The 24,685-nt window shown below is 40.2% G+C and overlaps 1 protein-coding gene across 1 annotated transcript in view; it reads left to right on the top strand.

Annotated features, from left to right (window-relative positions):
* Positions 1-24,685, top strand: part of DCC (DCC netrin 1 receptor) — a 1,302,851-nt gene that overhangs the window by 986,550 nt on the left and 291,616 nt on the right. Inside the window, exon 9 of the mRNA XM_034401555.3 lies at positions 8,053-8,207. Within this exon, the coding sequence (XP_034257446.1) occupies positions 8,053-8,207 (155 nt within the window). The remainder of the gene's footprint in view (positions 1-8,052; positions 8,208-24,685) is intronic.

Genomic DNA, 24,685 nt, shown 5'->3' on the forward strand with positions numbered 1-24,685 from the left:
AATAGTGGCTGGGAGATTCTGGGAGTTGAAGTCCATAAATTTTAAGTTTCCCAAACTTGAAACCCCCTGGTTTGAATAGTATCTTCTAATATAGATATATTTTAAAATTGTTATGATTGTGGAGAGGAGGGGCTACAATAAATGGTTTACTATGCAAACATTTGCATGAAATAATCAATATAAAACACAGTAGCTTTCCTTAGTAGAATCTATTTATATAAGGAGTATCATCATCCATTTAGCTAGAGGGTATAAGCACTCAACATTGGGCTTAAAATGCCACATTTAATTAAAAAATAAAACTTTGAAGAAACGATTTAAGACTTTGTATGGTGGTGATGACAGCCTCCGGTCTTGTGAACTTTCAGGCTTTCAGCGTGAACAAACTATACACAGTTTCCTTTAAGTGCCTGGGTAGAATACTGAGTCATTTATTTTTTATACATTTTTTTTTTAACCACAGAGCTATTTTTCTCCTTATAATAATAGCGGATCTGACATTAACCTGAGGCATGCACAGAAATTGTCAGACAAATTACTGTAACTCCTGAGAACTGAATGATTCTTGGTGTTGCAGAATAACAGTGATTTTGCTTCAGAATTGACAGTTTCCCCATGACTGGCATTGCATTGTTCTATGACATGACTCCGGTCCTTATACATGCCTGGGTTGCTGAAGTCCTATGGCATCTCCCTCAAAGCTTATGCTTATGATATAGGGCAGTGATAGCTAACCTTTTTGCCATCGCGTGCCAGGAGGGGGGGTGGGGGTGGAGGCTGGAGAGGTACTTGCAAGCGTGTATGAGGAGTAAGGGGCAACTCAGTTTAGATGTTATATGTGTGAGAAAGAAGGTGAAGGCAGCTTCTCCATAATAGTTCACAGAGTATATTGTGGATGCAGACATGAGCGGTGTGGTGGCCTAGTGGTGAAGATGCCCGCCTCCCATTCAGAAGGTTGAGAGTTCAATCCTAGATAGCGGCAGATGTTTCTCCTCTAGGCACAAAGAAAAAAATATCTCTTGCAAACTTCATGTGGTGTCAGGAAGGGCATTCGGCCAGTAAACTCTCAACTTCATCCAGTTGCCCCGACTCTACCCTGAATTAAGGGATTACAGGATCATAAAAGGGAAATTTTATTGTAAATGCAGATACTAGAGTCTGGCAAGATCGTGTCTATAGGTATATATATATAAAAATCAGCTTTGGGCCTATACATCAAATTTTGTTTGTATACCACATTTTATTTCTAGGCTATAAGGGACTGAACAGGCCAAATGATTCTAATAGCTTTTAAATTCATTTGAAAAAAGTAACTTGAGGAAGTAGAAAAGAAAAATAATGCCATTCATGAGCCCATTTTTCTGTTAACTGAGTATTGTACAACCAGAAATGCTACCAAGATTCTTTTACCTTGAAGCAACTAATTAGATATTTAATAGATTATAGCAGCAGTTGTCAGCTACCTACTAAATGTGCAAAAATGATGCAATTATATTTTATCACTCTGAAACATTTACAAATGTTGTTCTACTGTACCTTTCTTATGCAAACTGCCACTGAAGAGTTCCATGTTTTTTGAATCATTAGTTGAAGCTATCTTTCATTTACTTAGCAATTTTCTCATTTTCTCCATGACTTCTCAGCATGTCCTCGCTGCCAACACATTTTAAAATAATCTTAATGAAGCATTATGAAGCATTTTGCGTTTTTGTTTAATCACCTGAATTTTTGAAAGCCCCAAAATGCAATTCACAGTTGCTGGTTGACTGAAGAGCCATTGTACATATCTGCTCATTTTTGTTTTTTCATATCCTGCCTTTAATGTTTTTATAAACAACTGAAGGCAACAAACATACCTGATACTCTTTCTTCCTCCTATATTCCCTACAATAACCTCCCTATGAGGTGACTTGGATTGAGAGACAGTAACTGGCCCAAGGTCACTCACTCGGCTTTCATGCCCAAAATGGGACTAGATTTCACAGTCTCTTGGTGATTGGCCCAAAGTGATCTAGCTGGAGGCAGCTAAGGCAGGATTAGAACTCACAGTCTCTTTCTGATTGGCCCAAAGTCATTCAGCTGGCTTTCATGTCTAAGGCTGAATTAGAACTCAGAGTCTTCTGGTTTCTAAGCCAGCACCTTCACTGCTGGCTCTTAAACTTCATGGAAGACTTGCAATAGCACTTAGACTTATATCCCACTTCCAGTACTTTTATAGCCCTCTCTGAGCAGTTTACAGAGTCAGCCTATTGCCCCCAACAATCTAGGTCTTCATTTACTCACCTTGGAAGGATGGAAGGCTGAGTCAACCTTGAGCCAGTGAAAACCGAACTGCTGGCAGTCGGCAGAATTAGCCTGCAATACTGCATTCTAATCACCGTACCACCACGGGCCTTATACATCTCTCCCCCCCACCAAGTCATGAGTCACGGATAGTGAGGAATGCAGGATGACAAAGAAAATAAATGTATGTGATTATAGTTATTCTATCTGCCAGTCACTTTTCAACATTCTTTAAATCTGCATTAAGTTTTTTTTTTAGGACAGCGATTGCAGTTAACCGTTAAATACTGGGACCACACTTTGAAAAGTAGTTGGGATACACCCATGGTCAGGACAAACGATTCACATTTAATTTAACTTAATTTAATTTAAATATCCTTCAAATCTAATTAATTCAGGGTAATCAATATGATTGCTCTCCAGATATTTGCTCATAAGGCCATTGCAAGGTAGTTTAATTGACCTTGATGGAAGAAACCTGTACTGTGAGTATCTTCACTGAGGTAAAGGTTCTGAGATTTGCCTCCATGAGATAAAGGAAACTAATATAAGCACTTTTTCCTACTAAGTCCCCATATGTTTTGGTTTCTGGCTGCACCTGGAGAAGAGAATGTTGCTGTCATTATATCCAATAATGCTACTGTGTATAATGACATACCCAACATATCAATTTGTTGATTGATTATGTACCATCCTGTTGTTTTCAGTTCAGTACTAATCACTTTGATTAACAATATACTGATAAACTATTTTACTCTGTACAGAATATTACACACACACACACACACACACACACACACACACTTCTTGAAGACATTTGGCTTCTCATCCAAGAAACTTCTTCAATGTTGTCTTTTCCTGCTTTATGTCAGCCAAACTATTGTTCTCAATATTTGCAATAAAATTCACAACTTTAAACAACAACAACAAATCACCTAAATGTAGGATTTTGGAAACTCTGTACACTAAAGTAACTTTAGACTAGACTAGACTAGACTAGACTAGACTAGACTAGACTAGACTAGACTAGAATAGAATAGAATAGAATAGAATAGAATAGAATAGAATAGAATAGAATAGAATAGAATAGAATAGAATAGAATTCTTTATTGGCCAAATGTCATTGGACACACAAGGAATTTGTCTTTGGTGCATATGCTCTCAGTGTATATAAAAAGACAAGATACATTCATCAAGAATCATAAGGTACAACACTTAAATGATAGTCATAGGGTACAAATAAGCAATCAAATCATACTAGGAAACAATCAATATCAATATAAATCGTAAGGATACAAACAACAAAGTTACAGTCATGCAGTCATAAATGGGACGATTAGGAACGATGAGAAGATTAATAGTAATAGTAATGCAGACTTAGTGAATAGTTTGACAGTGTTGAGGGAATTATTTGTTTAGCAGAGTGATGGCATTCGGGGAAAAACTGTTTTTGTGTCTAGTTGTCTTGGTGTGCAGTGCTCTATAGCGTCGTTTTGAGGGTAGGAGTAAAACCTGCTAGCAAAATCAGTGTGTTCAGTTGAAAAACTTGTTCATTTTTCATGAGAGTTATACACACGCCTACATGCTCACCCACACGTCTTGATGTTGACATGTAATAGGTCAAAAAAAAAAGAAAGAAAGAAAGAAAAGAAATTGGATAAAAATCAAACCTGGGATATTTTTCAAATGCCAGGAGAAACTGCAGAGGAGCTTTTAATAAAGATAAACATAAACCCATAGATCACTCTTAGCCTTCGTAAATCCTATCTATTCCATCCTTGTCTAAAAATTCAGAAGACACCCTACGCGGCGATGTGAGTGAAACAAAAGAACAAAAGCTTCAGCAATGGGAGCGAGTAGCATAAAACATTCTCTTGCTTTGCACAACATTAACTGCAAGTGAACATCTTCGGTGAATAAATATGAACGGCTGCAGCTGGAATCAAATGGGATCGGATGCTGCAATTGACATGCGGAGTTAAGCATTGTTAACCTGCCTTCCAGGGACTCCGTTATCAACATTCTTTATGGCTTTATGACTGTATTTTGCAGTCCTTGTAGAAAGCCTCTATATTTCCAGTAAGCACCTAAGATGAGAGTAATGAGAATGAAGCGAAGCATGACTTAACTTTGGGGGTGGGCAAGTGGATTAAGTCGAGTCCACTGCATTTGTTTCAGATGTGATGTCAATGAAAACAGAGCACATCAAAAGAATTATGGACAGAATTACTGCTGAATTATGGACAGAATTACAAACCTTGTTTGTATCTATGTTTGTTTTGAAAACTTCTCACCCAGACACATATTTAATGGTCTGTGATAGTTTGAGCTCTTAACCCATTACTCAGTATTTCTTTGGGCAAATTTGAAATTATGTAATTTTTGCCATGCTTCGTTTCTTATTTAATTTTGTTTATATAATAATAGCCTAAAGAGTGGTTATGAAATAAATATTGGAAGTTGGGAGTGAAGAAAGAAAAATGCTATCATTTCTCCTTTCCAGAGAATAGATTATAGAGATAATAGATTAGTTAGTTTCTTTCGGGCCATTAATAGGTGATCTAAAGCATAACAAGGATTCCATGCAATATGAAACTGTTTGTTTTTTTAAAACAAACAAAACAAGTTGTTAAAAAAATAAACACTATTACTTTTCTGACAAATAGAGACTCACCTAAAGTACTTTAGTACAATGAAATAGTATCCGTCAAGTGCGGGAAAATCAGGAAGTCCGGGCAGTTCAAAAGAATATAAAGGTTTATTGCAAGCTTGCGCTTTCTGCGAGAATCTGAACTAATAGTCAGAGCAAATAGGCAGTAGATAAGAGACAGCGGAATTCAAAGTGGGCTGGACTCAGATTTCTTATGGGCTCAAAGGGACTCGAGACTGATGATCCACTTGATCCCTCCCTTGGGCACAGTCTGAACATCTCCTACAAGATCAAATGCAATGAAATATTAAATGACTATTAAATTACTTTTTAAATAATAGTTCAAACTAACATTATCCAAGGAAGGGGCATCCACAAACTTTTTAATGCTTTCTCATTGTCTTAATTTTCCAAATGGAAAAAATATTTTTCCAAAACTGCTATTTGCAATATAGGAACTTCCCAGATTTTTTTTAAGGGAAACTAGCAAAGACAGAAAAATTGTGTTTATCATGGACAAGAAAATGGACAAGTAACCATGTTAAGTGGCCTGAACTAATTTCCTGGAGACAGATTTTGAAATTAATCTGGTGGCTTAATTTTCATACATTTTTATGAAGGGCTGCAGGTTATTCTCATAGCTTGCAAAATTTTCTCAAAGAGCCAATAATTGTCCAGGGTTGAAATTAGCAGAGGCGCTATATAATAGTTTGAAATCAGCTGAGTTTTTGATTGGTACAGGCATAACTGAGGTGGGCTTTTCAGGAAAGTGATTATAATTTGGAGTTAAAAGATGGAAATAGGGTTAGGCTGTCACACATTGGGGCAGTGTTCAGCTGCCTTTTTCAATAACAGAATTGGAAGGGACCTTGGAGGTCTTCTAGTCAAACCCCTTGTTCAAGCAAGAGACCCTATACCATTTCGAACAAATGGTTGTCCAATCTTGTCTTAAAAACCTCCAGTGATGGAGCACCCATAACTTCTGATTAATTGTTCTAATGAATTTCTCCTTGTTTCTAGATTGGTTATTTCCTTGATTAGTTTCCATCCATTAGTTTCTTGTTCTGCTTTCAGGTGCAATTGAATATTCCCAGCTTGGATCGGAGCACAGCTCAGCTGTGATTGCAAGAACTAATTTATTTGGAAGTTCCCAAGTGACAGTCCATGTAACGCGGTGCTTCATTGTTCCCTGTCCTTCACCAGTTGGAGGCTTTTTTGGGACAGTCAAGATCCATCCATCCAGCATCCATCCATCCATCCATCCATCCATCCATCCATCCATCCAGCATCCATCCATCCATCCATCCATCCATCCATCCATCCATCCATTCATCCATCCATCCTATTCGTCTATAGCAGTGGTGGGTTCCTCTCGGTTCCACCCGGTTCCACCAAGCCAGTAGCGGTGACAATATTACATCACTGAACTGGTTCTGCCCCCCCCAGACCCCCCCAACCCCCCCCAACCCCGCATTATTCTTACCTTTTATTTGGCCCCACCCCTAATCTATTGCTGCCTCCTGAGTCCCAGCTGATGGCTAGAGGGAAAAAAACTGTTTAAACTCTTGCCGCGGGGCTTCAAAGGGCCGCCCTACAGCTGATCAGTGTTAAAAGAAAACAAATGAGTAGACCGGTGCCTGCAAAAATGCATGAGTAGACCAGTGCCTGCAAAAATACATGAGTAGATCAGTGCCTGCAAAAATAAATGGGTAGACCAGTGCCTGCAAAAATAAATGGGTAGATCGGTACAGCCTGGTAGATCAGTACCTCTGCTAAATCCTAAATAATTGTCACATGACCATCAAGCCACGCCCACAAAATAATCCACACCCACCAAATAAGCCACACACACAGAACCGGTAGTAAAAAAATTTAGAACCCACCTCTGGTCTATAGCCACCCATCTCACAAAATATGACACTGGGTAGCATAGATCCTACATTGAGGTCAGATCTGGAGCAAGTACAGAACTAGAAGCAGTGAGACATGGATTGTTCCTCAACTTGGGTGCTAGGTTCTAGTCCTTCAAAGTCCCAGGTCGCATTTTGCTTTGCCTAATGACATATATTACCCATCTGATTTGTTCAACCTGCTCTTAAATCCTAAATCATTGACTTGGGGACAAGCCCACAGTTTGAAGGTGGATAGATGAACCTCTTACAGCTTCACAAATTTGACACAACTTCACTCAGTTCCTGAACAGTCGATCCATTTATTCCACCTAGATCTGTTTTATGAATGTTGTTTGAGAAACAAACAACAGGTTGTTAAGTGTTGTGTTTATTTTTCCTTTATTAATAAGCTTCAACATGCCTAACCAGGTTTCTGATTTCCCCTCCTTATTTCCACAATCCCTTTGGATGGGCTAATATAACCCTACATACACATCTGGCTGTGATATTCTATCCTCATCCTATACGGATTTGTGTTATTAGTGCTCAGCACAGCTAGAGACCTAGGAGTTCTTGTCTGGAGAGATTTCCACCAAGTTAAAATTGGTGAGATGTTTATTATTCGACTGTTACCACACACCATAAAGTTGTGTTGATTGATATTTTTAACAATATATTTCTAAACAGTACACAATATTCATACCAATTTACTGCGACAATAAGTACCGTAGCTTCTGTGTCGTAAATAGTAAATTTGGACAGATGTCATGTAGAAGTTGAGGGGAGGGGATTTTTCTTTCTGTAACTATTCAAGATGCTCATTGTTTTATTTTATTTTTCACTTCAGTGGTTCTTTTTTGTTTTGTTTTTTAGTACTAGCTGGTGCTTTAATCTCCTGTTCCCATCCTTTTTTTTTTTTTAGTTTATGCTTGTCAGTATTTTTGTTTTATCACTTTAGATTTTGCTTTTCTGTTATGCGATAAGATATTGATGATTCGCTGTTAGATACTGCACTGAGAACCTAATAAAAAGAGGTATATAAAATGATAATGATCGTAGCAAGATAGAAAGTCCTTCGTCTTCTGTTTAGCCCTAGACAGTTAATCACAGCCATTCCTCAATTTTCTCTCCCTTATGATTTTATGAAGCCTCCTAGAACATTAGTTTGGATTTTTTTTTTTTCATCCTGACATTTGTGTTTTCTTGCATTGCTCTTTTTTTGGTTAGGGAGAGGGCACTGAATACCTCCCAATCTGGGTTGCTCCAGCTTACAGTGGGGAATCTGAAACCTGAAGAGACCTATACCTTCCGAGTAGTGGCCTACAATGAATGGGGACCAGGAGAAAGTTCACAGCCCATCAAGGTGGCAACTCAACCTGAGTGTAAGTACACTAATTGGGTTCTCATTGGGTTTTGATGTTTTTGCAAGTTATTTTTACTATGCTTATGTATAGTTGTAAAGTTGTTGTGACGCTGGCCCTGGAGGCTGATTTATCTTCGCATGCTGAGTCGGAGGATAATATGGAAGAGGAGGAAGCTGTCACGAGCTATGTGCCAGAGGGGCCATCTTCACTGGTGAGTCAGCAAGAACTGACAGTTGCTGACGTGCCTCTGGACCGCAGCCAAATTGAGGAGGAAACGGAGGCCGATAATGCCGAGGGGGAGCCCCTATTGGATGCAAGAGAGAGACGTAGGAGACGTCGTAGAGAGCTATTGCCACGTCTCAAGAGGTGTGGTCAGGAGATGTAGGCCACACCCTACAAAGTATAAAAAGAGTGTGACTGGGCTGGAAAGTCGTGGTGAACAAATTGTTGGCGTTTTGGATCTAGTGGATTTACAACTATTAGTCTGGAGTGTTTTGACAAGAGCCTGCATTCCTGCAGTAGCCTGCTGTCTGTCTGCCAAGGCCTTTGGAACATTGCCTGGTAACTATTGGACTGATAAACGCTTTGGAAGAGAACTATTTATTAAAGGGCCAGCTTCAGTCTATCTAGTCTGCGTTTGTTACTGCTGGGCTATTTGAGCCTCTGCAAGGCCACTCGTGGGAGGGGACAGAACAAAAGTGGTATGGTGTATGGTATGGTATGGTATGGTATGGTATGGTATGGTATGGTATGGTATGGTATGGTATGCTATGCTATGCTATGCTATGCTATGCTATGCTATGCTATGCTATGCTATGCTATGCTATGCTATGCTATGCTATGCATAAAGTGGGAGATGTTAGATCCAGGGGCATCTGTGTGGTGGAGAGAGAATAAAAGAATAACACATTTGAAAGGGACTTTTAAGGTCTTCTAGACCAACCCTCTGCTCAAGCAGGAGTCCCTATACCATTTCAGACAAGTGACTGCCCAGTCTTTTCTTAAAAACCTCCAGTGATGAAGTGCCCATGACTTCTGAAGGCAAAGTCATTCCACTGGTTGATTGTTCTCACTGTTAGGAAGTTTCCGCTTAATTCCAGGTTGCTTCTCTCCTTGATTAGTTTCCGTTCATTGTTTCTTGTCCTGCCCTCTGGTGCTTTGCAAAATAAGTTGACCCCTCTCCTTTGTGGCAGCCCCTCATATATTGGAAAACTGCTATCATGTCACCTCTAGTCCTTCTTTTCCCTAGACTAGACAAACCCAATTCTTGCAACCATTCTTCATATGTTTTAGCCTCCAGCTCTCTTTGTTGCTCTTTTCTGCGCTCTTTCCAGAGTATCTACATCTTTTTTATAACAAAGTGACCAAAATTGGATGTAGTATTCTAAGTGGGGTCCTACTAAGGCTTTATAAAGCATTGGTAGTATTTAGTATGTAGTATAAGCAGTGGAGGCACAGTGGTTAGAATGCAGTACTGCAGCCTACTTCTGCTGCCTGCCAGCTGTCTGCAGTTTGGCAGTTCAAATCTCATCAGGTTCAAGGTTGACTCAGCCTTCCATCCTTCCAAGGTTGATAAAATGGGGATCCAGACTGTTGGGGGTAATATGGAAAATAATGCTTCTACTGTCAACTCTAAAAAGAACCTGGCTTAAGCCATTTTGTGCTGCCTCATAGTTGCCATGAAGCCTGAGAGAGGGAAGGGAGGGGGGAAGTAGATAGCCCAGCTAACAGTCAAAATGAAAAGTTTTCCTGTGGGAACCAAGGTCATCATAACAGGTGGTGGTGAAGGAGGAGAGGAACCTGCCAGCTGTATTCATGAACAATGTAACTAGTGACACCTGGGAGGAGAGAAGTTTTACTCTTTTTATTAGGTGAAAACTCCGGGAACTTTTAGAGTTGGTTTTCACTGGTTGTGCCAATATAATGCATCCAATAAACATGTTCTTTGAGAAATCTACCTGCCATGGAGTTCTGCTTTCAATGAGTGTGTTACTCGAAACACTGACATCTACATTGTAAACTGCCAAAGATTGCTATAAAGAGCAATGGGGTGGTAAAGGTAAAGGTTCCCCTCACACATATCTGCTAGTCGTTCCCAACTCTAGGGGGCGGTGCTCATCTCCGTTTCAAAGCCGAAGAGCCAGCAGTGTCCGAAGACGTCTCCGTGGTCATGTGGCTGGCATGACTAAATGCCAAAGGCACACGGAGCGTGGTTACCTTCCCACCAAAGGTGGACCCTGTTTTCCTACTTGCATTTTTTTAACGTGCTTTCGAACTGCTAGGTTGGCAGAAGCTGGGACAAGTAACAAGAGCGCACCCAGTTACGCAGCACTAGGGATTCGAACCGCTGAACTGCCAACATTTCGATTGACAAGCTCAGCATCTTAGCCACTGAGCCACTGCATCCCCTGTGTATGGAGTGGTATATATGTCTAAATGCTATTGGTATCATACATCTCAGTCTTTATCCAGTCTGAGAATTTTTCAAATCGGAACATTTCAAACACTGCTTCTCTGTCCCACATGCTGAAGTTTCTTTTGGGTAATATCTGACTATCTGCAGAGTGCCCACGATAGAGTTATTATGAAAATAACTTTTATAGAAAAAGTAGAAGGTATATATCAGTATGGAGGACTAACATAGGTTAGCAATATTTTAAAAGCTCAGGACTTATTGCAATATTCTTGGGATAAGAGAGACAGATCTCATTTTTAACAGTGCTGGAGATGAGCACGAGGCCACCAGGAGTGGATGAGTTAGGGAAACAAAAGTTACTGTGCTATAAAATATTTGACAAGTAGCTTCCTGCAGAAAGGGCACCCTTTTACAACTCAAATGTGGGGTGGAAGATCTTGTTACTCTATTTTTCTTTCTTCAAACACCAATAATTTAGGAAATTGACAGTGGTAGCAGTTTGAACACCTGATGAAGAAGCAAACTCTTGGAGTTTGGAGTCAATGGTGTGGCACTTGGAATGGTGCATATGGCCTTCGGGGCTTAATGGCTGCTTTTGTAAATCTGCTGTTGTAAATCTCTCCTGTTGACAGCGTGTGGTCCTTGAATAAGACCTTTATTTGACAGATTTCACTATATTATTTATATATATATATATATACTCAGCTTGTATGCAATTTGAAGTCAGGAAGTCCATCATAACACCTGAATGACTTCATGGCCCAAAATATATTTTGTTTGAAAGGTAGTTGTTTTGCACAGATATCTAACTGGAGAATCCAAATTTGATTTATTCCACATGCAAACAAATTAACATTACGTTCCTTTTGATACGTAGGAGGAATAAGACCATCATTGTACCTCACCCTAAGACTAGGTTTATCATTGTGGTTTATTATTCTAAAAGGATTGCTCTTCTCCTCTTTAGTCCAGATCTTTTAGAATTAGGGAATATTGCATTAGACTGTTATAGACATTCATTCATTCATTCATTCATTCATTCATTCATTCATTCATTCATTCATTCAATTTCTATAGCCATGCTCTTCAACCAATTGACTCTGGGTGGCTAAAATTATAAAACAAATAAAACAAACATTAAAACAATATTGCAAAATATCTTCCATGGATGGTGAGACAGATGAGATGCCAAGAATAATTCCAGATTCTTTAGGAAGTAAAAGATTTACAGAGAAGTGAAAGAATAGAATGGCTCTGGAAGGGAACTTGGAGGTCTTCTAGTCCAACCTCTTGTTCAAGCAGGAGACCCTGCTGTATAGCAATCGTACTCTTTTTGGAGAGTTGAGAAGTGAATTGAGTCTTGGTGGCACAGCAGACTAAAGTGCTGTTAACTAGCACCAGCTGCCTGAAATTACTGCAAGTTCGAATCTCACCAGGCTCAAGGTTGACTCAGCCTTCCATCCTTTCGAGGTAGGTAAAGTGAGGACCCGGATTGTGGGGGCAATAAGCTGACTTTGTATAAAAAAGAACACCGCTTGGGGGGGGGCGAAAGCCCTACTAAGTAGGTATATACAAAAGTATGAAGGCTATTGCTTAACGCATTGTAAGCCGCTCTGAGTCTCCGGAGAAGGGTGGCATATAAATCAAACCAATAAACAAATAAATAAATAAATTACTTCAGAGACTTAGATAAGCACAGACAAACCATGGATAGTAAATGCAGGGGGAAAAAATTGATAATCTTCTCTTGTTTTCTTTTTTTCTGGGACAAATTTGGCCAATTCTTCATTTTTGCAGAGTATAATATGTAGCCAGGATTTCGGGAATAAAAAGATGGGCATGGAAAGAGACTTATTTTTCCCTTGGAAGGACTTCAGCCTATGGTGCATGCAATTCCATCACAGAGATTGTTAACTAAATAGAGGCCTTCGTTTTAGAGGATCAAATAAATAAATAAAATGGTGAAGTAAAGCTGACAGTCTTTTAATTCATTCTTTGAATTTGTAGGGTTTTTTTTTTTTTTTGTTAGATTTATCAGTGCCCTGTGCATGACTAAAGTAAATAAACCCATCATCCCATGATAGACAAATGCCAAGGAGATAATTCTGTCACCTGCACGTTGTCAGAAAGTACTTGCCAGTCAGCTAGGACTAAATTCTACAGCTAATCATACTATGCTGTTTTGTGAGAGCAGCTTTAAATGAGGACAAAATCCTGCATCCTGGATAACTGTATTAGATCAATACCATCAACTTGCTTTTAGCTTTAGACTTCAATATGTAAGACAAGGAAATGAACATAACTTTTAATACAAAGCAGAGCTGCTGGTCATCTGAGTCAAGTTTTAAAATCAATATTTCCTTCCAGATTTATCTCAAAGAAATTATGTATGGGAAAGAGCTGCAGTGAATATTAGAAAGACAGTTGTGAAGAGCAATGTGTTTCCAGCGTGTAAATTAAGGTGCCTTTGTAGGGAGTGGCATAGAGCATTAAAAACTCCTGTAATATATTGTGCAAAAAACCGTGTGAACTATCTCATTTTGTTTTAACTTTCTCCCACTTGAAGCCTTACAAATATGTTGGATGACAACTCCTATTAGAACAGGTCAATAACTCATTGGGTGCCCTGCAGAGAATTATACCTCAGTATATATCAAGTTAAAGAAAAATGTTCCATTTTAGGGATTTTGGTCGATCAGGTTCACCTGTTCTATGATACGATGAGAAATTATTTGACCTCAGATACTTCAATGTCCATGTGCATTGGGTATTTAAGACTCAAAGGGTACAAACATTCTCCCCAGAGAATAATCTCTCCTTCCATAAAGAGCACATGGTTATCCATTTATTGCAGGGGTGTCAAACTCAAGGCCCATGGACCAGATCCAGCCCACAGGGTGCTTAGATCTGGCCTGCAGTGCTGCCCTGGAAACAGTGAAGGACTGGCCCGCAGTGCCTCTGACAGCAAAAATGGAGTTTGGGAGGGCTGTGCGAGCTACATTTTCGCTGGCAGAGGGTTGCAGGAGGCCATCGCAACCAAAAACGGAGCTTGGGAGCCCGTTTTCACTGGCAAAGCACTCGGGCCCCCACAGGCGCCCCCAACACATGACTTCAAGCTGGCCATGCCCATCTTGGCCATGCCTACCTCAGCCCCCTGAGGTCAAACGCAACCCTGATGCAGCCCTCAATGAAATTGAGTTTACTGCATCCAAAGATAAAGCTGTAAACAATGGAACAAGAGAGTAGCCAGTGTCAAGAACAAGCCAGGATTGATGGTTATTCGACAAAGCAAGAATCACAGATAAACCAGAAGCCTGAAGAGAAACTGTGGAGCACACAGGACAAATCAAGAGAGAACCAAACAACAAAGGCTTGAGGAACAAGTCAGAATTCAGGCAGAACTCAGATGCTCAGGAAAGTCTCCACTCCCAACTGCAAGTTCCTTCTACTGGGTTTCTTTCTAGAAGAATCTGAGGGTCATTATGGGTGACTAAAAAGAGTCCAAGGGAGAACATTCTTCACCAAAATGGCTATCAGCTTCAGTTCAGTAGTTCATTATGCAAGGTAGCTCCACATACTGTAGCAGTGGCACTTAAGGTAGAGGTCTTACAAAAGACCTCTTAAGTTCCAGTGGCACTTAAGGTAGAGGTCTTACAAAATTTCCTACATATAGTATAGGAATTCTGTATTTGCTTTCATACATGGTATATTGTTGTTGTTTAGTTGCTCAATTGTGTTCAACTCTTTGCAACCCCATGAACCACAGCACACCAGGCCCCCCCTGTCCTCCATTGTTTCCTCATGTCTACCCAAATCCATGTTTATTGCATTGATGACACCGTCTAACCATCTCATCCTCTGCCATCCTCTTCTCCTTTTGCCTTCAGTCTTTCCCAACATCAGGGTATTTTCCAATGTGGCAATAGATGTCATAAAATGGGTCAAAACTCACTTAACAACTGTCTTGCTTAGCAATGGAAATTTTGGGTTCAAGTGTGGTCATAAATCAAGGACTACCTGTATCTATTATGAGAACTTGAAGGCTTCTCTTGATACCAGTGGATAGATCTGACATTTGGACTTTTTCTAAAGCAGTTAATTTTGATTTGTTTCAAAGGCATCTCTGAAGATGGAAAACACTATGCTATATTATCTCATGCTGAGATTTAGTTTCTAGATTTTCACTTTTTTTAGGAAAAAAAAAGACCAAGGCCCAAATTTTCTTCCCACTATGAAATATTTTGCTCTTCAGAATAGCTAAAAGGCCGTGACCAATTTGCCCTCTTCATCTTTAGCTACACTGAGGGAAATTGTGATTAAATGGTTCTTTGAATAGCCCCATAGTATATTTTGTTCACTTTTGGGCCTGATATAACCTGAAAGGATTTGACAATTATTACAAAATAAAACAGATCTAATCTTTCTCTTCGTGAGGGAACACAAATAATTTTAGATGCATTTGTGATTATTTTGGAAACTGCTGTCTGAAATCTACTACAGAAAGCTATTTGTCTTCTTCCAGCTTTCTCTACACCAGCCTAAATCTGCCAGGGAGGTAATGAACTTTTTATCTATTGAATTCCAGGACTGAAATTGGCATAATCACTGCTGAGGGTTCAGTTAGTAACTAAACGTTTCTGATGTTCGAGAAAGATATGACGGCACCATTTTATTTTTTTGTTATAATAATGGGATTATTGATCGTTTTTGTCTGGATAGGAATGAACTCAAAGGGTTTAAGGGTGTGATCTTTCATCACGACTTCTCCATCAGAAATGGTTATCAAGAAAAGTCATTTTAGGAAAGCATGTTTAAGACTGCCCTGATAAATTTCCTCATTTCATTTTTTTAAAAAAAAAAAAATTTCCTGACTCTCTCAGACCTTTTCAGAAAGCGGGCAGCTTTCAATTTCATTTCATTCGAATTCATTTTAGGTGTCTACCAAGGAAAAATGAGGAGTAACTTAAATAAATGTATTCCATTTGCTTAAAATACCTCATATTAAGTGGGTGTACGCACACACAGAGATACAGTTAGATATTCAGATCCTGTTTCTGTGAAGAATGGTCTCTTCCCACATTAACTTTTAATTTTGCTTTAGGCTGATTTCTTTATGGCTACCATAATAATCGGGTCATATTTGTGAGAAGGATAGAATTTCATTTGCATTTCTGTGAATTCATGTGGAAATGTGTTAGAAGGTGTTCTTTTCAGCATACAATAAGACGACTACAAAAAAAAGGGGGAAAAAAAGAAGAAGAAAAACCCTCAACTACCAGTCTCTTAAGAGGATTTGTAATACCTCTCAAACTAATTGCAATCGTATAGTACATACTGTTGGAGGATTATCATAAATTACTTACCATTTGGGGGAAGCTTATAATCATCTTTCGGTCCACAACTCCAGAGCTCGGAAAACTTAACTAGATTCCACTGTTTCAATCCAATAAGAGTGATGTCTGTACGTATTTTTTTCATCTGTCTCCAAAACCTAGTCAGCATCCATCTTTCTTCCTCGAACACTTATCATAACCCCACTCATTTTTTTTCCTTTTCTTTTTGGAGGAAGTTTCATAATGCAGGGATCCTCAATCCCTGGGCTGCGAACTGGTACCAGTCTATGACCAGTTAGGAACTGGACCACCCAAGTGTGCGAAGTTTCATGTACACATGCCCAGGATCTAGGTAGTGCATGAAACCATTCCCACCCCCCATATCCATGGAAAATTGTTTTCTATGGAACCAGTCCCTGGTACCCAAAGGGTTGGGGACCACTGTCATAATGGATATATCATGATGGGTTGCCTATGGAGATGCTCAGTCATCCAGGTCATGGATGTGCCAAAGGTGCTTTTGCAAGAGGCAACTGGACTTCTGGTTTTTCTTCAATGATATTTCGCTTATCATCCAAGAAGCTTCTTCAACTCTGACTGGATGGTGGGGAATGGAAGGATTTATACTTCTTGCAGACAACCGGTCATTTGCATTCTTTTAGCGAGTTGTGAAGGCCACCTGGAGGTTATATCTGTGTCATCAGGGTCACCTGAGTGTTGCAAATGGGTGTGGGGCCTTCTTGGAACTGCTGAAAGAACTGTGTTGTAGACTGGAGATAGATGATGTTGAGAAAGGGCTGTTCAGTTTTGACAAAGCTGTTCAGCTTTGATCCCTCTTTCAATCCAGTGGTCCTCTCTCTTCTAAAATGTGGACTTTGGGTGTTTTATCCTTGGGGTGGACCAGCTTCTACCTTAGTGTATTCTTGGGTTTGAAGTATGCATGTATGTTGCGTTGGCTAAAGATCCTCCTGAGCTTTTCCAGAAAGGAAAAAACTAGAAAGTCCAATTGCCTCTTGAAAAAGCACCATTGGGACATTACGGGTTGGTTGTTGGTTTACATCAAATGTAAGTCAATAAAATCCTGGACTTAATCTAGTCCAACCTGTAGGAATTACTGATGAGCATTTTAAAGCCTAAATGAAACATAGAATCACTTCTTGGTGAGATGCAGATTTCAACCTTTATGGATCAACAGCGGTAAAAGTGTATAGGTGCTGAGATTTATTTATTTATTTTTGACAAATAGCTGTCATGTCTTCCAAAATTGTTCAGAGCAGGGTAGCAGGGATTTCATTATGCTAATAATTACATTGCCTCCAAGCTTTCTGAAGCTGCGTCACCCCACAGAGCCCAGAAGCAAATTTTCTAGAAATGTAATTAAAGCTGTTAACTGCAGTAAGACAAGAGAAGACGAAGAAGAGAAATCACAGACAATCGAATCACGCTCCTGTTTATTGATAGGCAAAGGGCTTCACAAACAGCTCGCACTGGGTTTGTTTTTTTCTCTGCAGAAAATTAGGCGTAAAGCAAAGTGAACTGTGTTTTTAAGGCTGCAAATAAAAAGACTGCTATTATTATTATTATTATTATTATTATTATTATTATTATTATTATTTAATCTTTAGTGAGATTCACAGCCTTTGAGGCTGGTTAATAGCTCAGCAGCTCGAGTCCTAACTATTATTATTATTATTATTATTATTATTATTATTATTATTATTATTCATATTTCTATGCCGCCCACTCTCCGAGGACTCTGGGTGGCTTACACCAAAGACAGCATACTAAATATTGCCCCCAACAATCTGGGTCCTCATTTTACCCACCTCGGAAGGATGGAAGGCTGAGTCAACCTTGAGCCGGTGAGATTTCTCATTATTAGGGCCACGTAAGTAGGTAACATAAAGAGGAAGGAATTGTAAGACTTCATCAGTCTACAAAGCAGAAAAGAGGAATTCTCGGAGAATAACTTGTCTCAGGTCTTAAAGAAGCCCTTCAGATACAGTACAATGTTGATGTGCCCCATCATTTTCCTTGTAGGGCCATATTGAAACTTGGTGAGACATTTAAGGAGAATGAATGTAGGCAAACAGCTGGCAGAGGACTCCAGCCTAGGGTGGAGTCAAGCGAGTCATCAGTCTAGATGTCTTATGTTCCCATAAATGGTCAAAATCCAATCCCTCTTGAATTCTGTTGACTCTTATCTAGTTGACTCCTATCTTAGTGCTGACTGTTATTTGTACAGATTCTTGTATATAGCCAAGAGCAATAAATAACCTTAACTGGGATTCTATGTGTGGCTTCAATTCTTTGCATCTGACATGGATGTCGCATTCAGGAATATCCTACAGCAGAAAGGACCATCATCCCCTGCCCTCCTCTCTCCCCACCCCCTTCCAGAGGTGGGTTTCAGCAGGTTCTGACCAGTTCTGGAGAACCGGTAGTGGAAATTTTGAGTAGTTCGGAGAACCGGTAGTAAAAATTCTGACTGGCCCCGCCCCCATCTATTCTCTGCCTCACAAGTCCCAGCTGATTGGGAGGAAATGGGGATTTTGCAGTAACCTTCCCCTGGATTGGGGAGGAAATGGAGATTTTACAGTATCCTTCCCCTGCCACGTCCACCAAGCCACATCACGCCCACCAAGCCACGCCCACAGAACCGGTAGTAAAAAAAAATTGAAACCCACCACTGCCCCCTTCCCATTTTCCAATTCCTCTCCATAGAACTATACAGTAAATTCCGGGAATACAGATAATGGAGCACATGTGGGCAAAATCTTGCACTCAGCAGCATAATGGCTGGCTGGTACACATACTTATACCCTGCTCCTGCATTGGAAATTTCATAATAAACTGGAAAACAATGATTGCATTGCCCAAAAAATGCATTGTTTTAGGGTGATTTCTTGCAGAAATATGCAAATTTATACAGAACAGTTTCCAGAGTAAGAAAAACGTACAGAAAATGCAGAAAATATCTGTGCACACTTTTTAAAGGAAAACAAAACACACTACAAACTAATATAAACAGAGCTAAAATAAATTTAAGATGGCACTGATTGGTTCATGCCTTCCTACTGCCTTTGATTAATTTAGAGATTTAGCTCTGTCTATCAATCATTTATTTAAGATTGTTTTACTCTATAGAATACCATATCATGCCATCCTTGCATATGTATATTTGAACATGTACTTGACTTAACTCTTTGGGACAAGTCACTAATTTATGTAGGATTTAATAGTCTATATCTGTCAATGAGAACCAGACATGCAGCTATTGTACAGTTTACTTGTAATAAAAATTAAAATTGTACAAACTGGCTGTCATTACATATACTGCATGTGTCTTTATTAATTTTCCTTTTTGGAAAAAAGAAATAAATTCCATCCTTCAAAACTGAATTATTCCAAGACAAACTAATGACACTGTAAAATGATACTGTAAAATTGCAGAAATCGATAAATGCAAAGCAGCAGCCCAATTAGTTAAGATGGTTTCATGCAGCACAATTTAGTACATTAATAGATTAATATACTAAAAGTCTTGAGAGGAAGAAAAGGGGGAAAAAATCTTTGCACAGCACTAGAAAGACAATAAATCAGTGGTGAAATCCATTTTTTTTTACTACCGGTTCTGTGGGCATGGTTTGGTGGGTGTGGTTTGGCTTGGTAGGCGTGGCTTGGTGGGAGTGGTTTGGCTTGGTAGGCGTGGCTTGGTGGGAGTGGCAGGGAAAGGATACTGCAAAATCTCCATTCCCATCCCACTCCAGGGGAAGGATAATGCAAAATCTCCATTCCCAACCTACTCCTGGGGAAGGATACTGCAAAATCCCCATTCCCTCCCCACTCCTGGGTGAAGGATATTGCAAAAACTCCATTCCCACCCCACTCTGAAGCCAGCCAAAGGTGATATTTGCCGGTTCTACGAACTACTCAAAATTTCCACTACTGGTTCTCCAGAACCTGCTGGATTTCACCCCTGAAATAAATATATTTTCCAGTAGAATAATGGGATTGTAGAACTAGGACACTAAATGAAATAATAATCGAGCTACTGTATGTAGAAGACAATTGTTCTGCTGGTAAGAACAGTCTCATGTCTGTTTTATTTTTCTATAATTGAAGAGAACTTAAGGGAAATGAAAAGAGAAAAAAAGAAAAGGCCTTAGGCTTTAACGTTCAGTAAACTGAGACTTAATGGCAGGAAGACATGGGTTTATTGAAAATGCTTCCACACCAAGAAAGAATGCAAATAGAAAGTTTGGAAGATGAAACAGAAAAATAAATAAATAATACGAAGTACTTTTTAAACTCCATTTTTTCGGTTTGTTTTTGTTTTGTTTTTAAAGTGACATATGATGTTAGCTTCCTATTAATTTCGACTTCTGCATTTAAGAGCTGAAGTGAATTTCTATTTCTGATTTTCTGTTTCTGCATTTAAAATCTGAACAATGGCTGATTTGCTGTACACGAAATGGGTCTTTGAAACTAATAGCTGAATATTAAGAGGTGACTTCTTTGGTTCTTCTTCTTTGTCCATCTAGTTTATGATTTATTTTCTCTCATCCTCAAAGGGATGGATAAAAGCAAAACATTAATGGAGATTAATAGGTCCTCACATTGGAATAATATTAAACATATCCCTTTTACCAAAGCCCCCCTAAATAGTCCTTAAAAGCTCCTGCAATTAGAATTATAGGATCAAAATGCTGAATACAGAAAAAAAGAGTTGGAAGGGATCTTGGAGGTCTTCTAATTCAACCCTTCCCAAGGAGACCCTATACCAAGTGATGGTTAACCTTTTTGATGCCGAGTACCCAAAGCGTGTGTGCGTGAATGTACACGTGCATGCCCGAGCCCCGAAAATGCAACGTGAGCGCCCTCCCCGCGTATGCGCCCCGTGCCCTGTTTTGTGCCTGGAAAGCCTCCTGCACCAACCTGGAAGGCAAAAAAAGGGCTCGGGGGCACCATGCAAGGCTCCCACTCCCCGTTTTGGGCCTGGAAAGTCTCTTGCACCAACTTGCACCAACCTGCACCAACCTGCACCCCCCGTGCATGTGCTCCGCCTCGCTGCACATGTGCAGCAGAGACCCAAAGACCAGCTGGCCAGCAGGAGGCTTTCATACATGCACAGTGGAGCTGGGCTGGGGTGACGGCTGGCGTGTTCACAGAGAGGGCTCTGTGTGCCACCTGTGGCATGCATGCCATATGTTCGCCATCGTGGCCCTATACCAGTGTTGGCGAACCTTTTCAGCACTGAGTGCCGAAACGGGAGCCCACATGCACGTGCAGGGGGAAGCGCCAGAACTGGGAGAGCAGCTCCCTGGTGCGCACGCATGGGAACGCCGGAAACTGGATGATCAGCTCCCTGACGTGCATGTATGCGCTGGGAAGCTGAGCTTCCGGTTTTTGGCATGCGCATGCATGCCGGTCACATGGTCTTCTGGTTTCTGGCATGCATGCGCACGCAAAGACCATCTTGCCAGTGTGTATGTGTGCACCAGAACCCGGAAGATCAACTGGCGACGGCTGGTGTGCCCAGAGAGATGGCTCTGTGTGCCACTTCCAGCATGCGTGCCATAGGTTTGCCATCATGGCCCTATAACTTTCCAGGCAAATGACTGTCCAATCTCTTCTTAAAAACCTCCAGTGTTGGAATACTTACAACTTCTGAAGGCAAGCCATTTCACTGATTGTTATCAGTGGTGGGTTTCACTTATGTTTGCTACCAGTTCGCTTGCAGAGCGTATTTGATGAGCAGAGCGTATTTGATGATGTCTTGGCAGGCGGCCGGGCGGCCAGGTGGAGCTTCCCGCCGCCGTTGCTACCGGTTCGGGAAGGGCGAACTGGTAGCAACCACCACTGATTGTTATCAGTGTCAGGAAATTTCTCCTCACTTCTAGGTTGGATCTCTTCTTGGTAACTTTACATTTATTTATCCTGGTTTTGCCCTCAAGTGCTTCAGAGAATAGATTGTCCTCCTATTTTTTCAAATAAAGGAAAGCTACTATCATATCACCCTTAGTCCTTCTCTTTGTTAGATTAGACATTCCCAGTTCGTGCAACCATTTAACATATGTTTTGAACTCCAGACTCTAATCATCTTTTCTGTACTTTTTCTAGGGTCCGAATATCTTTTTTTTTATATAAGGTGACCAGAACTGAATGCAATATTCCAAGTGTGGTCTCACTATATAGTGGTACTAATGCTTCATGTGATCTTGATACTATTCCTCTGTTGATGCAGCCTAGGACTGCATTGGCTTTTTTGGCAGCTGCAAGACAGTGCTGGCTCATACTTAAGTGATTGTCCACTAAAACTGGTCGGGACTATAGCACAGGCATCCAAGTCTGATGATAATAATGACAAAATGGGTGTCACAAATCACAGTGCAATTGTGCCATTTCTTTGTCCTTTCATAACCCCATCACACTGTTATACTAAAGTAAGGAAGGGGTAGATTTTGACACTCAGTACACCTGATGGATGCCTACTGGAGCTGCAGTGGCACAGTGGTTAAAATGCAGTACTCCAGGTTTCTTCTGCTGATTGCTGGCTGCCAGCAGTTCAGCAGTTCAATTCCCACTGGCTCAAGGTTGACTCAGCCTTCCATCCTTCCGAGGTCGGTAAAATGAGGACCCAGATTGTTGGGGGGGGGGCAATAGGCTGACTCTGTAAACCGCTTAGAGAGGGCTGTAAAGCACTGTGAAGCGGTATATAAGTCTAAGTGCTATCGCTATTGTTACTGCCATTAGGCCAACAAGTTCAAACTCCTAACATTCCCTATTCCTCTAATCCCTCTTTATTATGACTTAACTTCTTACATTATCATTCACTGTCATTGTCATTCATTACATTGATCATCATTATTGCCAAATGCACTGTTAGAATGCCACTTTGAAACAAGCGTCTAGTAACGAAATTGCTCCGTTCTATCACAATCTGTCTTTTAATTTAAGATTGTTATTTTATTTTTCTGTTTGGCATATTACTGCTATCAGGTTTGATTTCTCTGAAGTTGATCGGCTGTAATCCTGTTCTGATGTGGAAGTATCACTTCTGACCCTTTCCTACTACTTGGAAGGGACCATAGTATCTACACGTTTATTTGCAGGCTGCTTATCTGAGTTCCATAATCCGAAAATTCAGCTAAAAGTTCACAAAATTATTGAAGATGATTACAGTCTAGTCAAGCTGTAAACTGAATATTGAGTAATGTTCAGTATCGCTAGGCATAGATATGGACTTGGTGGGGAAAAGGTAATTTAGGCCACGCAGAGATTTGCATGTAATACTTGTAAGCAACTTCTTAAAGAAGTTGTATCTTTATCTAAGTTCTCTCATCAGCAGTTGCAGGAATTCAGACAATATGAGTTTAATTTTCCTCTCAAATGAGACAGTTGTTTGCCTGCTGCCAGTCATTACAGCTGACTCTAGTGATGCTGATGACAAACCTCCAAGTGGACTCAACAACTCTCTAAAAGAATGCAAATGACCAGCTGTCTGCAAGGAATATAAATTCTTCCATTCCCCATCATCCAAAAGATTTTTGGATGAGAAATGAAACATCTTCAAAGAAAAACAAGAAAGTCCAGTTGCCTCTTGAAAAACCATCTTTGGGACGACTGGGTATGTCTAGTTTGATGAAAAAAAAGGACCAGGGGTGATGTGATAGCAGTGTTACGATATCTCTGGGGTTGCCCCAAAGAAGAGGGAGTCAAACTATTCTCCAAAGCACCTGAGGGCAGGACAAGAAGCAACGGGTGGAAACTAATCAAGGAGAGAAGCAACTTAGAACTAAGGAGAAATTTCCTGACAGTTAGAACAATTAATCAATGGAACAACTTGCCTGCAGAAGTTGTAAATGCTCCAACACTGGAGGTTTTTAAGAAGATGTTGGATAACCATTTGTCTGAAGTGGTGTAGGGTTTCCTGCCTAAGCAGGAGGTTGGACTAGAAGATTTCCAAGGTCCCTTCCAACTCTTGTTATTCTATTCTATTCTAACTATGACCTGGCTGACTGAGAATCTCCATAGATGTATGCAGTACATTTATTCTGCCCCTTTTAGCAGGGGTGAAATCTAAAATTTGTTACTACCGGTTCTGTGGGTGTGGCTTGGTGGGGGGGGTGGTAATGTGACTGGGTGGGCATGGCCAATTTTTTTTAAAAACTTTTAAAATCATTTTTTCTAGAACATCTTCGGCAAAGAGGTTGTAAAAAAATGCTTTCAAAAGGCTCTGACGATCCCAGCTGAGGTGCCTGATTGGCGGAGACTTTTTTTTTCTTTTAAATGCCTCTGACTGATGATCAGGCAACTCAGCTTGGATCATCAGAAGCATTTAAAAGAAAAAAAGTTTTTTTTTTCTTTTAAAAGCCTTTGATAATCCCAGCTGAGCTGCGCGATCATCAGAGGCTTTTTTTTTTTACTTTTAAAAGCATTTTTTTCGGCCGAAGAGGTTGTAGAAAACATACTTTTAAAAATAATTTTAAAAAAAGCCTCTGATGATTGTGCGGCTCAGCTGGGCATGGTGGGTGGGCAGGGATTTTTGCTACCGGTTCTCCGAACCACCTGCCTCCATCGCTACTGGATCGAGTGATCCGGTCCGAACCAGGAGCATTTCACCCCTGCCTTTTAGTAAACTTTCCAGGCTACCCAGATAAATTCCTTCTCTCCTGATCTGTTACAGAATCTGCTTCTGCATGTTACACAACAGAAATTTGCCCAATGGGTCTTTACAGCAGTGT

This window comes from Pantherophis guttatus, chromosome 2 (assembly GCF_059756535.1).
Source record: "Pantherophis guttatus breed Tessera chromosome 2, ASM5975653v1, whole genome shotgun sequence".
Lineage (NCBI taxonomy): Eukaryota > Metazoa > Chordata > Lepidosauria > Squamata > Colubridae > Pantherophis > Pantherophis guttatus.